At 40.9% G+C, this 19,231-nt stretch overlaps 1 protein-coding gene across 5 annotated transcripts in view; it reads right to left on the reverse strand.

Moving 5' to 3' along the window:
• Nucleotides 1–19,231, reverse strand: part of cadm4 (cell adhesion molecule 4) — a 232,848-nt gene that overhangs the window by 41,789 nt on the left and 171,828 nt on the right. For all 5 annotated transcript variants that reach the window (XM_008431153.3, XM_008431150.3, XM_008431154.3 and 2 more), the window contains exon 2: nucleotides 8,880–9,026. In XM_008431153.3, coding sequence (XP_008429375.2) covers nucleotides 8,880–9,026 — 147 coding nt within the window. The remainder of the gene's footprint in view (nucleotides 1–8,879; nucleotides 9,027–19,231) is intronic.

A 19,231-nucleotide genomic window follows, 5' to 3' on the forward strand; every position in this document is an offset into this window, starting at 1 on the left:
AGTCTTGTGCTGTTGCAAGTGATTTCAAAACATATTGTTTTATTCTAGTCAAATCTTTTTTAGTGCACATCTCTGTAGATATAGATAACCTTTTACTTACGCTGTCTGGTAAGTATTAACAAATTCCTAAGAGAAACAGAGGCCGCATAATTCAGTGGCATGACATTTTCAGCTTTGAAATCAGTTATTGCTTGGCCTCCAGACAGTTAGCTCTGTTTTCAGTGAACAGCCGGTTCTATCTCATAAAGCGAGGAGTCCGAATAGAGTTTCAACATCTAATTTGTGATGTCACTCTTATGAACAGCTCAGCACACGAAATAGAGGCTGTGAGCATCCCAGATGATTGCTGCCCTGGAATTGATAGCGCTGCTAAATCTAAGGTTTCGTTTGAGGGGGGGAAGAAGGAAGAAAGTTCAGAGCAAGTTTGCAAAGTGAGTCTCCAGAGCTCCAGAGCCGCTTCAGTATGTGGATTGATACAACTCAGCCTGTATAACGGCTCCCTCATTTCCTGCTCATTTTCTCCTGAGTACTGATTGGACTGTCATGAAGTATAACGGAGGCGGTTTTTTTCTTGTTAGTTTGTTCTTTCTAATTTAAGAGAAGATTGTTTTAAGATTTTTATTGTTGTCGTTTCCCCTGCCTCCTCTTGGCGCAATGCAAATAATGCTCCACGTTCAATGAGACGAACCTTTAGAACGGAGCTGAATACTCCAAGTCGTAAATTGACATCAGCTTTCAAAACGCAGAAATTGCAGTCCACCTTGAACCTCAAATCAGTGAGCTACAAAACATCACAGCGCATGAAGAAGAAAGATGGAGGGACATTAAAAGCTTGAAAGTGAAAAGGTGAGCTTGTAGCAGTTTTTCTTTTGAAAGGAAAGGAATCGAGTTAATGGGAGGAAAAATCCTGGTAATACCCAATAATTCAATAGCTGTCTGTGGATGACAGTAACTCGGTGACCACAGATTCACATAAATGCCTCTAAGGCTCAGTTTGTATTAAGCTGGCCGTGAAACGGCTCTCATTTTGTGCTTGGTTTTCTGTCCCTGTTTTGCTTCTTTTGTGTTTGGCTCAGCGAGATGAAAAACCCTAACACCTCCCCTACGTAGCACCCGGCCACCTCAAAGCACAATACGCAATATCAGAGAGAGAGCCAGAGATATTTTTTGTGGATAAGTGCATCTTTGCTTGTTTTCTAGAGGGAGTGAAGAGGAGAGGAAAGCAAATTGAAAGAAATAAACTAATATAAGTACATTCTGTAACAGGGGTAGCAAAATATTATACGGTACAACACTGAATACAACAGCAAGGCGTGGAGGCATGAAGTTAGTCCACTCCTCCAGATCCGATGCCACAATAATCTCTCCACCTCATCCAAATCTTTTTTTCTCTCCCCTGAATAGCAGTGTGAGGATTGTTAGAGCTATTCCCCACAGACAGGTAAGTCTTTTTCCTCCTCTCTGCACAAAATGGCAACTAAATGTCAGACTGCTGTTCTAGTCCAAGTTCACCTTTATTGTCCTGTCTCATTTGCATGCTGATGAGGGCTGGCAAAAGGAGAAGAAATAGAGACATGGACCAGTGAGGAGGAGAAAGGCTCCATTTGGTTAGTTGCCCTCTTTTACTGAAGCTGACCATCCCCACATCGTCATAAAACACAACTGCGACTGGTTGCTTGCTTGCACAACATGTCGCACAATTTTCTTCGCTAACTGCAGTGGCTTTATTTCGGGAGTTTATAGCTGATAGGAATGAATGGAGGAAGACCCTGTTTTATGATCTGGTTGGCAGACGGATAATAGCCACAGATGTATTGAAGTGAAAATTCAACAAGGTGTAATTTAGGTTTTCAGAAACTGTCCCGTGATGGGACTTTCTGTTTGCTTCCAGTACTGCAAAAATATTCATACTTAACTTATCCTGCTTTTGTCAAGTTTTAGCCACAAACTTTAGTAATTTACAGGGATTTTATGGGGCAGACGACAAACTTGTAATGAAGTGTGAACCTGCGATAACCTCATGCTAGTGTAAATCTATCTGTTCTGTGAAGGCCTGAAAAGGGTGTTAGAGAACATCAGTGACTTCTCGGCATCAGGAGGAGCAAGGAACACATAAAGGCATACCGCTATGAAGAAGTCTGGGTTAGAAAAAAAATATCCCAAGATTTGAATTTCTCACAGAGTGCCGTTTCATGCAGCACCGTGGGAAATGACACAACTGCAAACCTAGTAAGACATGACTGTCCAACTAACAGGAGGCCCATACCAACTCTGGGGAAGCTGTATATATTCACAGTTCGAGTAACACAAGAGACCAAAATGTTACTTTTTGACCTACATGCGAAGCACTGTGTGATGGAAAACTAACACTCAGAAGACAGCAACAAAGAAACCCATCTTCATTAAATCGTCATTTGGCGATGCTTTATTTTTACCAAGGAAAAGGAAAATGTTCAGAGTTGATGAGGAGGTGGATCGAGTTAAACACAGGCCCAGCCTGTGAGAAAATCTGTTAAAGGTTACAAACGATTTGACTGAGCCAAAGGTTCACCTTCCAGCACGAGAACGCTAAACGTACAGCCAGAGCTACAGCTTGGATCGAGCTGTAGCTCATATAGGAATCACACATGTAGGGATGTGTGATTCCTATGCCCCAGTAAAATCCAGACCCAAATGCAACTAAAAACCTATCATATCAACTGGAAACAATTGTTCACAAATGATTTCCATCCAATCTTACTGGGGTGGAGCTATTTTGCAAAAAAAAAAAAAAAAAAAGAAGAAAAATCTGAGTCTATATGTACAAAGATGGTAGAAATATATCCCCAAAAGAGTTGAACTGTAGCGAGAAGTGATTCTACAAAGCATCGACTCAGAGGCACTGTGAAAAGAATCTAAAAAAGTACACTTTTTAGATCTACATAAGCCAAAAAAAGTTGTAAATCATGAATTATCTGTTACTTTGTGTAGGCCTATCAAATAAATTCCCATTGACACAGACTGAGGTTGTGTGAAAAAGTTCAACGGGTATGGATACCTATTCAAAGCACTGTAGCAATATAAATGTTAAATATTCTCTAAAAATTGCATCGCCTCCTTAAGCAGTGTATTTTCCCCGTTTCGCTTTTTGCCTCATCCTCTGCCCCGATTCTCCTTCTCTCCTCCTGATGTATATTCTCTCTCATTTTATCTTTCATTCTCAGTTTTACACCCCGTCTTTCTCTTCCTCCGTGTTCTTATTAGTCTCCGCCATGCTTTCCTGAAGGGTGCAAGTCAACGTCTCATGTGAGTGCAGACAAGGCAGCTCAGCTTAAATACTTAATGGAAATTACAGTTGTGCTGATCTGATAGAACAAGAGTCAGGGCTGAAAGTTAGATTCTCTGCCCAAAAGCACCGACTTCAACTCTCCAATTTAGTCCACTTCTTGATTGAGGTGACGGACAAGTGAAGTGGAGAAAAAAAAATCCACAGAGCAGAGTGCTGTATGTGTAAAAAATTAATGGCTGCAATTTTATCCTATTCCTGAATTTCCCCTGCTGAAAATAAAGAGCAACTTCTATTTAGTCAGACTGTTTTCTACTGAATAGTCTTGATTGTCGAATCAAAACAAATTGCTGTTCATAGGTTTTTTATGAATAGATGGTTAAAAATGTGTTTAAATATAAACTTTTCAAAACAATGTCATAACAAATGATTACAGAAAAACAAAGTATGACTCACTGCTGTTTGCTTTGCTAGCTGGCAACATCAACAAAAAATATGAAGCTAAATTCAACAAATAACTGGGCTTTGTGAAAGATGCACAAAGCCCAGCCGTATTCATTTTCCTACGATTGAAAGTAAAACATCTAATACAGTTTAAGTACATTTCATCCTCAAGAAAACTCATGATGCAAAAGTATTGCAATCATTTTCCTTTTAACATGTTTTCATCAGATCAAGGTTGAACTTTAATTTAACCTCCAGACTTTAGGCTATTTATCAAGCTACTGTTTATTACCTTGAACTGATGCAAGTGTTTTTTTTTCCCTTTAACAAGATTCTACAGTTATTTGGTTAGTGGCAAATACAATGACTTGAAATTATGCTTGGTAAAATAAAAAAAAAAGGGGGGGATGAAGTTCAGGGCATCTTAAAATCCGGGGTGTCTCCAAGGTTTAGTTTTTGATATTGGGATTCTGGAAAATTCCCCAGCTTACTAACTTTTCTGTGCACTCACCAGCCACTTTGTTGGGTACAACTTGCTTGAACAATGTTGGACCCATTTTTTCATCCTGAATGAACAGCTGAATAATTGATGAGAGTATAGACTTGTAACTAGCGCTGCATATATTATTGTTTTATTTAATTAAAATGTATTTCTTTTGCAAAAATCAAGCAAGATTAAATTAGTAAAAGTTAAGAATAAAGATGCACTGAATAAGATTTCTGCTTTAAAAAAAGCAGAACATGTTTCTTCACCTGTTCTGTGTTTTTAAATTAATTAATAAATGTTTTATTTTGACTCAAATTCCAATGGGGAAGTCTGATATTGCATTAAATTCATAAACTATTAACTGTTGAAAGAATTGATTTAGCTCTGTAAGAGTCTCATACATTTAATCTTGTTTTAAATCTACTTAGCTGAGTTTAATATTAGATAATGCTCTAAAAAAATAATGCAAACAGATCCAAACTGTACATGAAGAAACTCCATGTAGAACTCTGTCCAGTCTGAAAAGCTCTTCCTCTCTTCTACATCATGTTTTCTTCGCTACACCTGCATTATGTTTTTCTTGGGTTTACCCGTCTCCAATTTTCAGATGAGGATTGCTTTTCTCTACGGAAAGATAGGAGACTTACAGTCTCATGCCTGCAATTACTGTAAATGCCCAAAGAATTAATAAATAAATAAATAAAAAAATGCACAACTTAAAATTGATTACCCAAAAATACAAAGCATGCAAAGTTTTGGGAAAAAGGGAAATGTCATACTTATCTTAACTGTGGATAAGACTTATTGTGGATAAGACTGACCTATGTTGTGCTTCCGGTCCTCTTGCACTATCTTGTGGTTCCCTTGCTTTTAATGCTATCTTATAAGATACTGAGCTGTGACACAAACAGCCCTCTTCTAAAAAGGGGTTGGAGGGTTATTTGGCAAACATTTAAGTCAGGCAATTTAGTTGCACAAGTCTAAGTTGCACACAGGCAACTTAGTGTTTGCCTGTGTGCAATTTTCTGTTTTAATCAAGCTAAATTTAATTTGCTTTTCAGTTAAGACCAGAGCAAACTTTTACAGAATGCACAATATTTTATAGGAAGTTTTTTTTTTTATCCACTTTCCCTAAATCAAGCACAGAAATGTACCACCTGTCGCACAATGAAACCAGCAAAATAATCCTTTAACAAATCATAATCCATAAAAAGTTTTAGTGGGAAAAGCAAGATCTGAGAAAAGAATAAGAACCACATTTGTGAAAGAATGAAATCTTACACAAATGTGGTTCTTATTCTTTTCTCAAACAGGAGTTTTGAGCTGCAAGGTAAGCAGGTGCTTTTTCAAAGGAAGTTTGTTGTTTCCAGTTGGCTGCTCAGCCAATCTGTTTCATTATTTATTCGCTGAAATTCAGCAATGTTTGGTTTTGTTATTGTTTTAGGAAGAAGAAAAAAAAAACGTGTAAAAGGAAGGTAGTGTTAAAAAATGACCTTGTGGACAAATCTCTCCTACTTTTTGTTCGGTAAGAAGAGACAGAATATTTCAGTGGCTTTTCAGTGAAAAATATTATATTTTTACACAGTCGACTTTCTATCTTTAAATAACCATGTTATCCTAATTTGCAGCTAATAATCTTTGTTTAATGGGTTATTGTAGTCTCTTTAATAGACATTCAGTAGGCCTCAAAAGTACCACCGAAGCAAACTTCAGTTAAAATTGTAGTTTGCTGACAGGTTACAAAAAAATGAGAACGATCCGATTGTAACGATACTCCCATGTTTTTTCCAGATCTCTACATAAAAAGCTAAGGCTCAAGCCTGGATGCTTTGTTTTTAATTTTTATCTTCCAGGTCTGGCTAAAAGTCTTCCAAAAGCAATGTGGCAGAATATACCGACAGTGAAACATGGCAATGGCAGCATCATGGTTAGGGTTACTTATCGTCAGACCAGATAAAAGTTTCAAACAAGGCTGGAATTATAACATCTAAATACCAGCGAGTTTCAACCTGAACGTTCAGCTTCCTGCTAGGAAGAGATGAGAAGGATGAAGATTGCAGAACTAAATCCAACAGAACATGTGCAGTTTGGGTTCTACAGAACACAACTCAAAATGTTAATATTTTAAAATAGTTTATCGTGGTTCCATTGTTTTGCATCACAGATTCCTTTTATTTTAACTGTGCTGTGCACACCTTAGACATAAATTGTTTTTAGGTACATTTTTTAGGTGAAAAAATGTACCTTGTTGGAACATGCCTCATTTCCTCATTTGCAGTAATTTGTCTAAACTCTTGTTTGTCGCAGGTAATTTCTGAGAGGTCTGGTTCTGACTGCTCTTTAACAGCTGCAAAAAAACCATTGAAATTTGAGCTGATGTGAGCTATAAAACTAAGCAACATTAGAGTGTAGATGTTTAGTAGCACACACCCACAGGAACAGAAAAGCCCTAAATAAATCATACAGGCAGATACAGATAATTTTACCATGAAAATTCATTAACTTCATACAAAATGTATTGATTGGATTTGGAAATCTAGTTATTATATCAAGTATAGTGATTGTTTTAGTATAAATTTTATATAAATTACAGGTGTGAATGTGCATGCACTCTCCATCTCCAGCCTCAATTCTGTACATTCACTTCTTCAGGATGCCTGTTTGTAATTCCAGGGGTCCCTATGAAAACATCTACCCAGCTAATTATGGACTTCACAAAATTCTAATTAAATCCAATATGACTTGAAGAGCATCCAGTACCCGACAAGATCTTTAACATTCAGCAATCTGCTGAAAAATCCCTGCCTGCCAGTTATATTTGTAATATTTCCCTTGCTTGCAAAGTGGATAATAATCCATTTCCTTTTCAAGACTCATGCATTGAACTGGTTGAAGTTATTAAACTACATAATGAGCAGTTAAGGCTAGCTGATACAGAAATTAAAGCCTGTTCCAACTGGAGTATCACAAACTTACTGGGTGAACTCTTTAAAGCTTAATTCAGGTTTCAAAAAGAAACTATTACGGATATTTGCGTATATGACACAGCGTCGTTAAAAAGTATTCAGACCCATATAACGTTTTCAACTTGTAACCAAGAATGTATGTGAAATAACACAATGTAATGCAGATTTAGGTTAAAAACAAATGTCAAGCCAGCATCCTACCCATTATCTGAAAATGGAAAAATTATGGACCAATAGCAAACCAACCAAAACATGGCAGCGCAACTAAACTGAAGGACTAAGGAGACCATTAATCAGAGAAACAGCCCTTAGTAACACTAGATGAGCTGCACAGATCCACAGCTCCAGTGGAAACATCTGATGAGGAAAACTACAAAGTTTTACTCTCCACAAATCTGCTTTTATAGTAGAGAATGTGTGAAAGAAAACTTGTGGGATGATGCAACAGTCTTGACATTGAGGCTAGCAGGAGAACACGTTGACTGAGGAGGGCTTAATGCATATCCAATTTCTTTGTGAGAAAATTTAAAAGCATTGAATCTCATCTTATCCACCTCATAATCATGAGATATTTTATATTTAGTCTGTTACACAAAATCCTGAGAAACTACATTCAAGTTTGTGTTTGTAGTGAGACGCACTGAAAAAACGCCAGGGGTGTGAATATTTCTGCAAGGCACTGTAAATGATCTGTGACACTGTGTTAGCTTCTGAGGAAGGTGCATAAGGTGCAAAGAAGAAATCAAATAGTCAAACGTTTGGCTTGGAGAAAAAAAAAGAAAAGAAACAAAATTAAGGATTTACTTGTGGAGATCCAGGTCAATAGACATAAGGCTGATAAATATACTGTAACTGAACTTCAGAAGAATTGACTGGTGGTAAAGCCAACAGTCAAAGGAAAAATTGTTTTGATTTTCCACTTCTGTCTGATTTCAAGGTAATGTTTAGTGGAGATACCGATGGGTATAAAGCAACATCTTTTTGTTATGTTTTTTAAGTGATTGTAAGTTTAGAATATCCAAATATTTGCCCTCAAGCTGAACAAATGTCTTTCAAATTGCAGGAGGTGTCACACAGATTACGCGGTACTTAACTATATCCCACTATGCCATAAAACACAACGCGTTTTTTCTGCTTCATTTAGGCAGCCGCACACAAATTTCAAAGGCAACGCGTAGAATCCTTGATCACTATTCCTTGGCTCGAAGGTTTCCCAGCAGCACTTACACAGAGTCTGGCGAAGGTAGCAACTTGCCCTTGCATTTAATTAGCAAGTAAAAACATCTAATGTTTTCCCACCCCCAGGACGTAAATCAAATGTGCCTTGATTATAATATTGGTTACAATGATAATTTGCCATGAAGTTGCTTTAAAAAAAAATAATAATAAATAAAAATAACTTTGCAAGGTTGTGGTCTAATGAGGACTGTAATAAGCCCTGATCTCATCAATGGGGTTAACCCTGGATTATGTAGAAAGCTCCAAATTATGCTTTTAAAACCACCGCACCGTTATGAGTTTAGAATAAACTTCAATTAACTCGGTGATTATCTGAATCTTTAATGTGAAATACTTTTCATGCAAAATGAGAATTATCAGGAAGAATAATACAAAATGTGATGGCTTGGTGTGTTCATGCCAGAGCCTCCAACAAAGACTTCCTCCAAATGTCAGAAATGGCAAATGCATCCACACAGATGGATCTGCAGCCACAAACCTCTCGTGCCGTTGAAGAAGAGAGTCTGCCGGCGGGGATTCTGGATGACCACAATTGAGCCATCGTAGTTCTGCAGGCGGCAGGAGATCTGGGCAGTGCCTCCCTCCAAGACTGTCACATTCTCTGCTTGCACTGCTTGGCAACGGGCTGTGGGAGAGAAAGATTGATGTTCATAAAGTGATGCAAGGACTGCATGATGGAGAGCAAAAACACAGAGAGAGGAGAGCGTAGGGAACAGATGCAGAGGAACAAAAAAAAAGATCAATTCACAACTGTTACGTCCCCCAGAGACTCAACATATTTAGGGACACGAGACAAACGAAAATGAGGGTTAAACAGGATTTTATTTATAATTTCTTTCTTCCTCCTGGGTCTTTTGTCTCCTGTGGAGAAGACAAGGGTTAAGAAAAAAACAACCCTCAAATCCCGTGTCCTATAAAAATAAAAGAAACTCAAAAGTAGCAACGAAAAGGTGGACCTGGTGAGCCAGTCAAAAGAAACAAAACGGTACCGCAGAGGGCCAACCCTATACAGGGCCGTCGAAGCCTCTGCGGATACCGGACTAAGAAAAAGAAGAGAATCTACTTCAAAAAAAAGAATCGAAAACAGGACAACCGGTCACACCAGGCCAAAACCAAAAAGAACAAAACTAACAAAAATACCCTAAACGGCTGTGGCCAGCGGCCGCCAGACCGGTCGGCATCGTTCCGGGGTCTGAGACAAACAAACAAGCGAGAGGGAAGGCAGCTCTCCCACGATGCCATCAGCCCACCTATATATAGGCGGGCCAACAGCGCCCCTAATTAACATAACTAATTAATACAAAACAAAACATTACGCAAGCCCTATCGTATTAACAAAAGATCCTAACGTCTCCATAAACATAAATAAATAAACATAAATCATATTGTGCCCAAGCACATAACACCCCCACCCAAAGAGTCTGAATGGGATTGCTAGAAAAGAAAAAACATTCAGACAAACGGGATTAGAGTCGCGACAGTGCATCCGCCACTAGGTTGTCCCTTCCTCGAACATGTAGAATAGAGATGTTAAAAGCTTGGAGTCGCAGGGACCATCTCATCAAGCGGCGGTTCTTGTTACACATGCGATCCAAAAAAACCAAAGGATTATGGTCTGTAAAAACGACCACAGGTCCATTAGAACCTCCCACATATACCTCAAAATGTTCTAACGCCAGGACCAACGCCAACGCTTCCTTTTCAATGGTGGAATACCATTTCTGATATTTATCAAGCTTCTTCGAAAAATAAGAGACCGGATGTTCCACCCCATCAGCATCATCCTGAAGAAGAACAGCTCCGACGCCATAATCACATGCGTCCACCGCTAATTTAAAAGGTACATCAAAACGAGGTGCGGACAACACTGGGGCATTAACCAACAAATGTTTAGTTTGCTGAAAAGCCGACTGACACTGATCAGACCAAATGAAATCCACTTTAGGGCTGAGTAGATCAGTCAGAGGCGCAACTACAGAGGAAAAGTTTCTACAGAATCCCCTATAGTAACCCACCATGGCTAAATAGCGGCGCAGTTCCGTACGAGTAGTAGGTACCGGAACAGCCAAAATAGCCTCTATCTTTGCTCCAACGGGGCGCACTTGACCTCCCCCCACCCTTTTTCCAAGATAGGTCACCGTTGCCTGTCCGAATTGGCATTTAGCAAGATTAACAGTCAAATTGGCCTCACTCAGACGCGCGAAGACAATCTTTAAATGTTCAACGTGCTCAGCCCATGTAGTAGAGCAAATGACCAGATCATCTAAATAAGCCTCACAGAATGTTAGACCGGACAAAACCACATTCATTAGCCGCTGAAACGTAGCTGGGGCGTTACGCATCCCAAAAGCCATTACCGTATATTGAAGGAAATTGTCGGGTGTGACAAAGGCGGAAATTTCCTGGGCACGCGCTGTTAAGGGAACCTGCCAGTATCCCTTCAGCAAATCCAGTTTCGTCACAAACTGGGCGGCCCCCACATGGTCCACACAGTCCTCCATACGAGGCAGTGGATAACAATCCGGCCTAGTCACCCCATTCACCTTCCTGAAGTCCGTACAAAAACGGTCCTCTCCATTGGCTTTAACTGCTAGGAGACACGGCGAACTCCACGCACTACTGCTGGCAACAGCAAGTCCATGTTCCACCATGTACTCCACCTGCTCTTTCAGACGGCGTCGTTTGTCCGGGTTGACTCTGTAAGGATGCTGTTTGATAGGTTTGGAATCACCAACATCAATATCATGGCTAAGCACACGAGTCTGAGTGGGAATATCCGCAAACAGTGACCTATAAGACTGGATCAAACTGATAATATCAGTCTGCTTGGAAAAATCAAGATGCGACAGAAAAGAGGCAAGTCACCCAACACTTTCGAATTAGGAAATCTCCCCTCAGTGACAGCTGGAGACAAAAACTCACCCACAGGTTCGGCACTGGACAGCACCTCCCGCGTGACTGCATCAGCATCAGCACTCACAGCAGCCCGCTCACTGGTAACACAACTGATCGACTTGCACAAAGTGGGCGCACGCTCAATATATGGTTTCAACATATTAATGTGACAAAGACGGGTTGTCCGCCTCCGATCAGGAGTAGAGATCAGATAATCCCTATCTCCGACCTTCTTGGTGATCGCATACGGTCCATTGTATCGTGCTTGCAAGCTGGAGCCAGGAATGGGAAGTAACGCCAACACCTTATCCCCAGGCTGAAAAACTCTTAAAGTTGCCTTCTTATCAAACCAAGACTTCATTCTAGCCTGTGCGGAGTGAAAATTTCCTTTAGCAATTTCACATGCACGGCGAAGCTTAAGTCGGAACTTACTGACGTAATCCAACAAATTTTGATCCGTCTTCTCACACAACCATTTCTCTTTCAAGAACTTCAACGGACCACGAACCGTGTGAGCAAAAACCAAGTCTGACGGGCTAAACCCGAGAGACTCTTGAACCACCTCCCGTATCGCGAACATTTGTAAATGCACACCCTCATCCCAGTCTTTTTCAAACTCCAAACAGTAGGTGCGAAGCATCGTCTTCAACGTCTGATGGAAACGCTCGAGTGCGCCCTGACTTTCTGGATGATAGGCGCTAGAATGACAGTGCTTTATGTCAAGTTGTTTTAAAACCTGCGCAAAAACCTTAGACATAAAGTTAGATCCTTGGTCAGTTTGCACAACTCGAGGTAACCCAAACAACGAAAAAAACTTAGTTAATGCTTTCACCACTACAGGTGTAGTTATCTTACGCACCGGAAAAACTTCTGGAAAGCGAGTGGAGGTGCACATCACTGTCACCAAGAACTTATTGCCTGCCTTGGTGCGAGGCAATGGGCCGACACAGTCGACCAAAACTCGTTCAAACGGTTCAGAGACTGCAGGAATGGGATACAAGGGAGCAGGGGGAATCGTCTGATTCGGTTTTCCGGAAACTTGACAAAAATGGCAAGAATTACAATAGCGCACCACATCGGTTTTCAACCCAGGCCAAAAGAAATGACGCAAAATGCGATCATAGGTTTTTCTGATACCAAGGTGACCTGCTAATGGGTTGTCATGCGCTAATTGCAAAACTTCCGAACGATATGGAGTCGGAAGAACAATCTGTTTCACCACACTCCACTCCTCGACAGGAGAAACATCTAAAGGCGTCCATTTACGCATTAGAAGACCTGCATCCAAAAAATAGCCAGTAGAAACAGAGTCCGAGTGATCAGGCAGTGCATCGCTAAATAACGGTGCCAAACTTTTATCAACTCTCTGGAGCTCTATCAACTGCTGCCTAGACAATGTAGTTTTATCCAATTTTTCCTCTGTTATATTTCCATTAAGTGGGACATGTTCGGCTTCAGTGCTGAACAAAAAACTATCGCTCAAATCAAAGTCATCATCCTTGTCCGCATGATGACGCTTAAACGCTGCACGCGTAACCGCGCAAGATGTAAACACCTCCGGAAAAGCACGAGCAAGCTCATCGGGACTAGTACGCAACACCGGAACAGGAGTCACATCAGGAGTAACCAACACTCGACCCCCAGCCAAGTCGTTGCCCATGATCATAGAGACGCCCGCTATGGGAAAACTAGGACGCACCCCAACCACAGCGTCACCAGACCACAGCTCAGACTGGACCCTGACCTTGTGTAGAGGAACACCAATGTCCCGCATGCCAAACCCACGCACCGGCACTTCAAAACCAACCGCAGTGTCACTACTTAAAGGCAAAATCCCTTCTAAAATAAACGACTGAGAAGCAGCCGTGTCTCGTAAAATTTTAATCGGGACTTCCTGACCAGTCAGTGACAAAGAAACAACCCCGTCCATAACGAAAGGTTTAAAGTCAGCATATTCACAAGGCGGTGTCGAAAATGACCGAGTAACTTGATTCCTAGTTTGAACAAGAGCAACTGGTTTAGCGTTTTTTTTCTCCAAAATCGGACAATTTGCCACTATATGCCCTTTTTTCTTACAATAAAAGCACGCCACACCAGATTTCACATCCAGTCCAGAACCTGACTTACTGTCAACACCGCCAAGCGCAGCAGATACGCCTGACTCAAGTGAAACTGATTTTTCACCCTCCTTTCCATTACTTCCGAATTTGTCCGGTTTAGAAAAGACAGGTGAGCGCTCAAAATTCCCTTTATGCGTCAACACGTACTCATCAACGAGCACCGCAGCTGCTGACACATTCGAAACTTGTTTTTCGTTCAAATAGGTGGTAACCTTCTCAGGCAAGTTATTTTTAAAATCTTCTAACAAGATAAGCTGCTTAAGTTGTGCAAAGTCGGCTACCTTCTTAGCAGCGCACCAGCGATCAAAGAGAATTTCTTTATCTCTCACAAAATCCGCATAAGTCTGATTGTAATGTTTCTTCAGTCTACGAAATTTCTGACGATAAGCTTCAGGTACTAATTCGTACGCCCTTAGAATAGCACTCTTAACTTTCTCGAAATCAAGACTATCAGTCACAGAAAGAGACGCATACGCCTCCTGCGCTTTGCCACACAGTACACATTGCAACAACAAAGACCAAACTTCTTTAGGCCATTTAAGTGCAAGAGCCACTCTCTCAAATAACGTGAAATATTTATCCACATCTCGCTCATTAAATGGAGGAACTAAGCGAACATTTTTACTCACATCAAAGTCAGTAGATTGATTTTTTGAAGACTCAGCACCAAGCTCGAGTTCCTTCAAACGAAGTTCCGCTTGTAATTCCAGTCTGCGTTGTTCCAAAAACAGCTCCTTCTCCCTCAAGGCAAGTCGCCCTAATTCGACCTCAAGCTCCTTTAAACGAACCGGGTCATCTGGAAGTGAAGTTTTCGTCGGTGATTCATCAGGACTCTTTGGCAAAACTGCAGCAGGAAAAATCCCCAAATGGACCAGTGCTTCCAACAATTCAGCCTCAACCGTTCCCCGTTTTGCACGTTTATTTACGTTAACTTGGAAACGTTCGGCTATCAATAGCAACTGATCCTTTGTGCACTTACTAAAGACATCTAATGTGGGCTTCTCAACAAACTCATCTAGGTCGAACTCCATGTTCAAACCCTGGAATCACGCCACACAAACTGTCAAGCACACACCAAGCCACCAGAACGCCAGAGCCAAATCTTCCAATCAAATCACCGCAACGCGCGCCGGCTGCGCAAAAACTGCACACACAACAAAAAAACCCCCCCAGGATACTTCGCAAAATAGAGAACAACTCTAGAAAACACAAGAACTTCAATTTAACACAAATAAATCTCACAAAAAGTAAGACATAAATATGTTAAATGAACTAAAAAAACATGTTTTGACGAGCCCCCATAAATATGTTACGTCCCCCAGAGACTCAACATATTTAGGGACACGAGACAAACGAAAATGAGGGTTAAACAGGATTTTATTTATAATTTCTTTCTTCCTCCTGGGTCTTTTGTCTCCTGTGGAGAAGACAAGGGTTAAGAAAAAAACAACCCTCAAATCCCGTGTCCTATAAAAATAAAAGAAACTCAAAAGTAGCAACGAAAAGGTGGACCTGGTGAGCCAGTCAAAAGAAACAAAACGGTACCGCAGAGGGCCAACCCTATACAGGGCCGTCGAAGCCTCTGCGGATACCGGACTAAGAAAAAGAAGAGAATCTACTTCAAAAAAAAGAATCGAAAACAGGACAACCGGTCACACCAGGCCAAAACCAAAAAAGAACAAAACTAACAAAAATACCCTAAACGGCTGTGGCCAGCGGCCGCCAGACCGGTCGGCATCGTTCCGGGGTCTGAGACAAACAAACAAGCGAGAGGGAAGGCAGCTCTCCCACGATGCCATCAGCCCACCTATATATAGGCGGGCCAACAGCGCCCCTAATTAACATAACTAATTAATACAAAACAAAACATTACGCAAGCCCTATCGTATTAACAAAAGATCCTAACGTCTCCATAAACATAAATAAATAAACATAAATCATATTGTGCCCAAGCACATAACAACAACTCTCTTGAGATAGAATCTTTCAAAATAAGGTACTTAACGCATTGCTCGTTTATGTCCCATTTATCATAAAGACACGATAACAGCAAAAAAGAAGACAAAAAGACAGAAAGACGATGAAAAAAGACAACAGGGAGATTGAAAGACAGAAGAATGATGCTGAAAAGTTCCACATGTTAAATAAGGTCTTTTATGAGCAAAAACACTATAATTATAATAAGAAGGATAATAACCATCACCATTAATCCCTTACCGGCTACTCACATACCAACTACTATTTTGCCTCCGGCTATTCTAACAGCTTTTATAAATTCAAGGTTGAAAATATTCAGTGCTAGCTACATTTATTGGCACCACTGGCAAAAGTGTGTATTAAAATCATCTTCTATTGCAGCTGCATAATTTCACACTGAGACATTTAGAAAAGTTCAACCTTTTTTAAGTAGGAAAAAGGATTCAATGTTAAGATGTATCTGGTGCCACAGTTGTTCCTCCTGCCGTAAAGTCATCTCCTTTAACACTTCACAAGGTTGGACCATATGGAGAGTGAAGCGTTTGACTGTCCCTCTTTGCAGATGTCCATGAAAGAAGGTTGATTTTGTGCCAAATGAAGAATTTCCATTTTGATTTGTTCGTATGTTTGGATCATTATCCTGCTGCTAGATCCAGTGACTGTTTCCAGTTTACCGGTGCAGTCCACCAGATTCACATCCAGAACGTTTACGTTGCTGTGCACTCTCACAAAGATTCTGGAGAACAGTCTCCACCTTATTCAACTGTGAGCTTAATGTGACTTTTTACATTTTCATCCTTCGTCTTACTTTAATATTCCCTCCTGAAGAGTTAGATGTAACTTTTTGACAGCAAACTTCTATTTGACCAAAGGTGTCGGTTCCAGTTAAACTCCCAGAAGAATCTTTCAAACTCTACACATTTACCTTTGTGACGGTAAGATAGAACAAGCTTTTGATTCGCTTTCTAAAGTACCTATGGCATCCCAGATCAGTTATGATGTATAACAACAAGCATGAGATGATTTCCCACATATCCAGACCCATTCAATAAATTTAAATATTAATGAATAAACTATTCATTAAGCTCCACAGATTTACTTTTGTGACAGTAGGACAGAAAATGTATCTATTTTTCAGCATTAATTCAGGATGTCAAGGTTATTACGATCAGGATGTGATGCTTTGTGCCAGTGAGCTTGAGGATATTTTTAATCCCCGTACTTCAAATATAAAAATAAATACGGTTTTTCAGCCAGCCTAAAATATACTCAAATTAAAAGTTTGGAAATTTGATGATGTGATGTTTGGTGTCGTTTGCACTCAGAAACAGGATCACCAGGGCTCCAACTTCTTCTTGTCACTTTTAGCATCTTGCATCTGCCTTTTTTAGTGAACTGGTTGTTGACTTGAGTTGGAGTTTTGCTAAGTCACGTTGCTAACCCGACACACAAACCTCCCGCTTCTACTTCCATGCTTGGGAAAGGCATTGGCGCACATGAACTGCGCCAAGTGTGATTGGCTGGATCCATTTGAGCCCTGGAACCAACTGTGTCTAATTTAATATTGCAGTCTCATTGCATGAGTCTGAAGTGGGGAGCGCTGATGCACCATTACACATTCATAATGCAATTCATCATCCAGGTGCATGCTAAACCCAACTGATTACATCCCATTATTCAAATCTAATGGTTCCTTATTAGAGTGGCAGGATGATGCACCAGCCTTGGCACTTGCAAACGGCTAACTCAGACATTCAGAGACCTTTTCTAACACCAGCTCCTCATAACTGCTCACCTGCAAATGAGAACAGAGATGGAATTCACACAGTGCAAAATTACCACTCGCCGATACTTCCTTGAACAATCTGTTAATTAAAATTGATTGCTAGCCAACATCTTTAAACAATGGAAGGTGATAAAACAGCAGGGGGGCATCTTTGATGTTTCTCAAAGCACCAAAAGTCAGCTGCAAAGACACTGGCTATTCTTTGCACGGCCCATGTTTGCTGACAAAACTTAGCCAAGTGTCCCCCTCCTGCTGAGCCAAACAGGATAGTGTGGGCCATTGTCTGAATATGAATTATTTGACGAGCAATTAGTCACATGGTCTGGAGCCAGAGGTTACCTTCAGAAGAGGAGCAGCTCACTGGTTTTCACCAACTCCTAATTTGCATCCCTATTTGCATTCCCTCCTTCCCCTGCAAAGTGTTGGCCGCGGGGAAGATTTAGGTAAAGAACAACATCAATATTGAACGGCAGTGATGAAACAGGCAATGAGAAGTGCAGAAAAAGGCGACGAGACTGTTGGCACATATACGTATCACTGCGGAGTGCAGTAGTGTCTTTGGGCTCTGTAAAACACCTTTGGAAAGCAGGAACTGTTGGGAGACAAAACAGATGGTGGCTGCCACGACAGGAGGTGCTGACTTGACTGCTTTGGGACAAAATAAATGTCTGTATCGGCAACCCAGGTGTTAGTATGTGTGTGCATGTACAATAGGTGGGCACGAGCAAAATGGAGAGGGTGGCATATTGCAATTAAGCTACTTTGACATCATTTAATCTTCCCAACTTAATCCAAATCCAATTCTCTTCTTGATTTTAATCTCTTTTAATTAAATACTTAAAGCTTACATATTCATCAAGTTGGAGGGGCGAAACACTGAGTCACGCCAGATACACTGAACAGAGAACAGAAAAAAATATAAAAATAAAATCAAGTGGGAATAAAGACAAAGGAGACTCTAATACTCCGTGGAACTGAGAAAAAAAACTTGACAATTACCACTAATTGAAGTCATTATTGCTCCCATTCTCTGCATCAATATTGTGATTCATATCAAGGGCCATCAGGGCCTGCCACCGCCATCCCAATTATTTTTCTAATGGAAGCTATTACTCAACACCATAGCAACTGGGCAGGGCTATGCGGCCATTGTTTTAAACAATGCTAATTGTAATATAGAACTGCTATGCATCCCAGCAAAAAGTCAAAAGCAGAGAGTGTCTGCCTGTGGGTTGAGTGACCGATCAGAAGCTGCAGTGGAAAAACGGATTTCAAACCGGAGAGGGAGAGAGAAAAGAAGTGGTTAAAAGTTTGTGTGTGAAATGATGCCAGAAAAACTAATTAGATGTCCATTTGTACTTTGCTCCCGTTTCTCTTGACAGCTGTCTCCCCTTCAAAGGAAAGCTGCAGTGGCATAGCAGCACAGCTCAAAAGAAAAGTCACAAAGGAAACTAAAATATTAACAAGCATTTACGGCTGTTTCAATCGGGTTGACTGATTTCCGCGGCTGCCTGCTGAGAGATGCCACCCAGAAACACCTGCTGGCTGGCGGTGGATGGAGATGATGCAGGCTCTAACCACAAAATTCTAGCCGGGAGTTAGGAAGTGAGGGTTTGGATATAATAAAGCAGCTGGCGAGGGCTGGACGAAATATACGAGAGATGACGCATTCCTCCACTTCTGCTCATAACGCAGCTGGGTACGGCACTTTAGTTTGACTGTAGGTTTTATAGGATCCCATTCAAATGAAGGCCGTGAGCCTGCGCCTCTGATCTGCAGAGCAGCGCACAATCTGGGGAGAAAATGTGAGGCAGGGGGTGGGAGGAGGGGTGGGGGGGTATGTGGGTGGATGGGCGAATCAACCCCCGTGACAGAGGTATTAATCTCAGCCCCATTAAAATGTGTGCCCATAATAAAATACTCCGCAAGCACAGCCTCGTATTAAAGGAGAATGCCTCAAGCAATCGATGTTGTGGTACTGCACTGACGGCTATGATCAACTGATAAAATACTATGAACTTTTTCACCTTTTGTCATGTAATAACTACAAAC

This window comes from Poecilia reticulata, chromosome 16 (genome assembly GCF_904066995.2).
Source record: "Poecilia reticulata chromosome 16, P_reticulata-male-v2, whole genome shotgun sequence".
Taxonomy (NCBI): domain Eukaryota; kingdom Metazoa; phylum Chordata; class Actinopteri; order Cyprinodontiformes; family Poeciliidae; genus Poecilia; species Poecilia reticulata.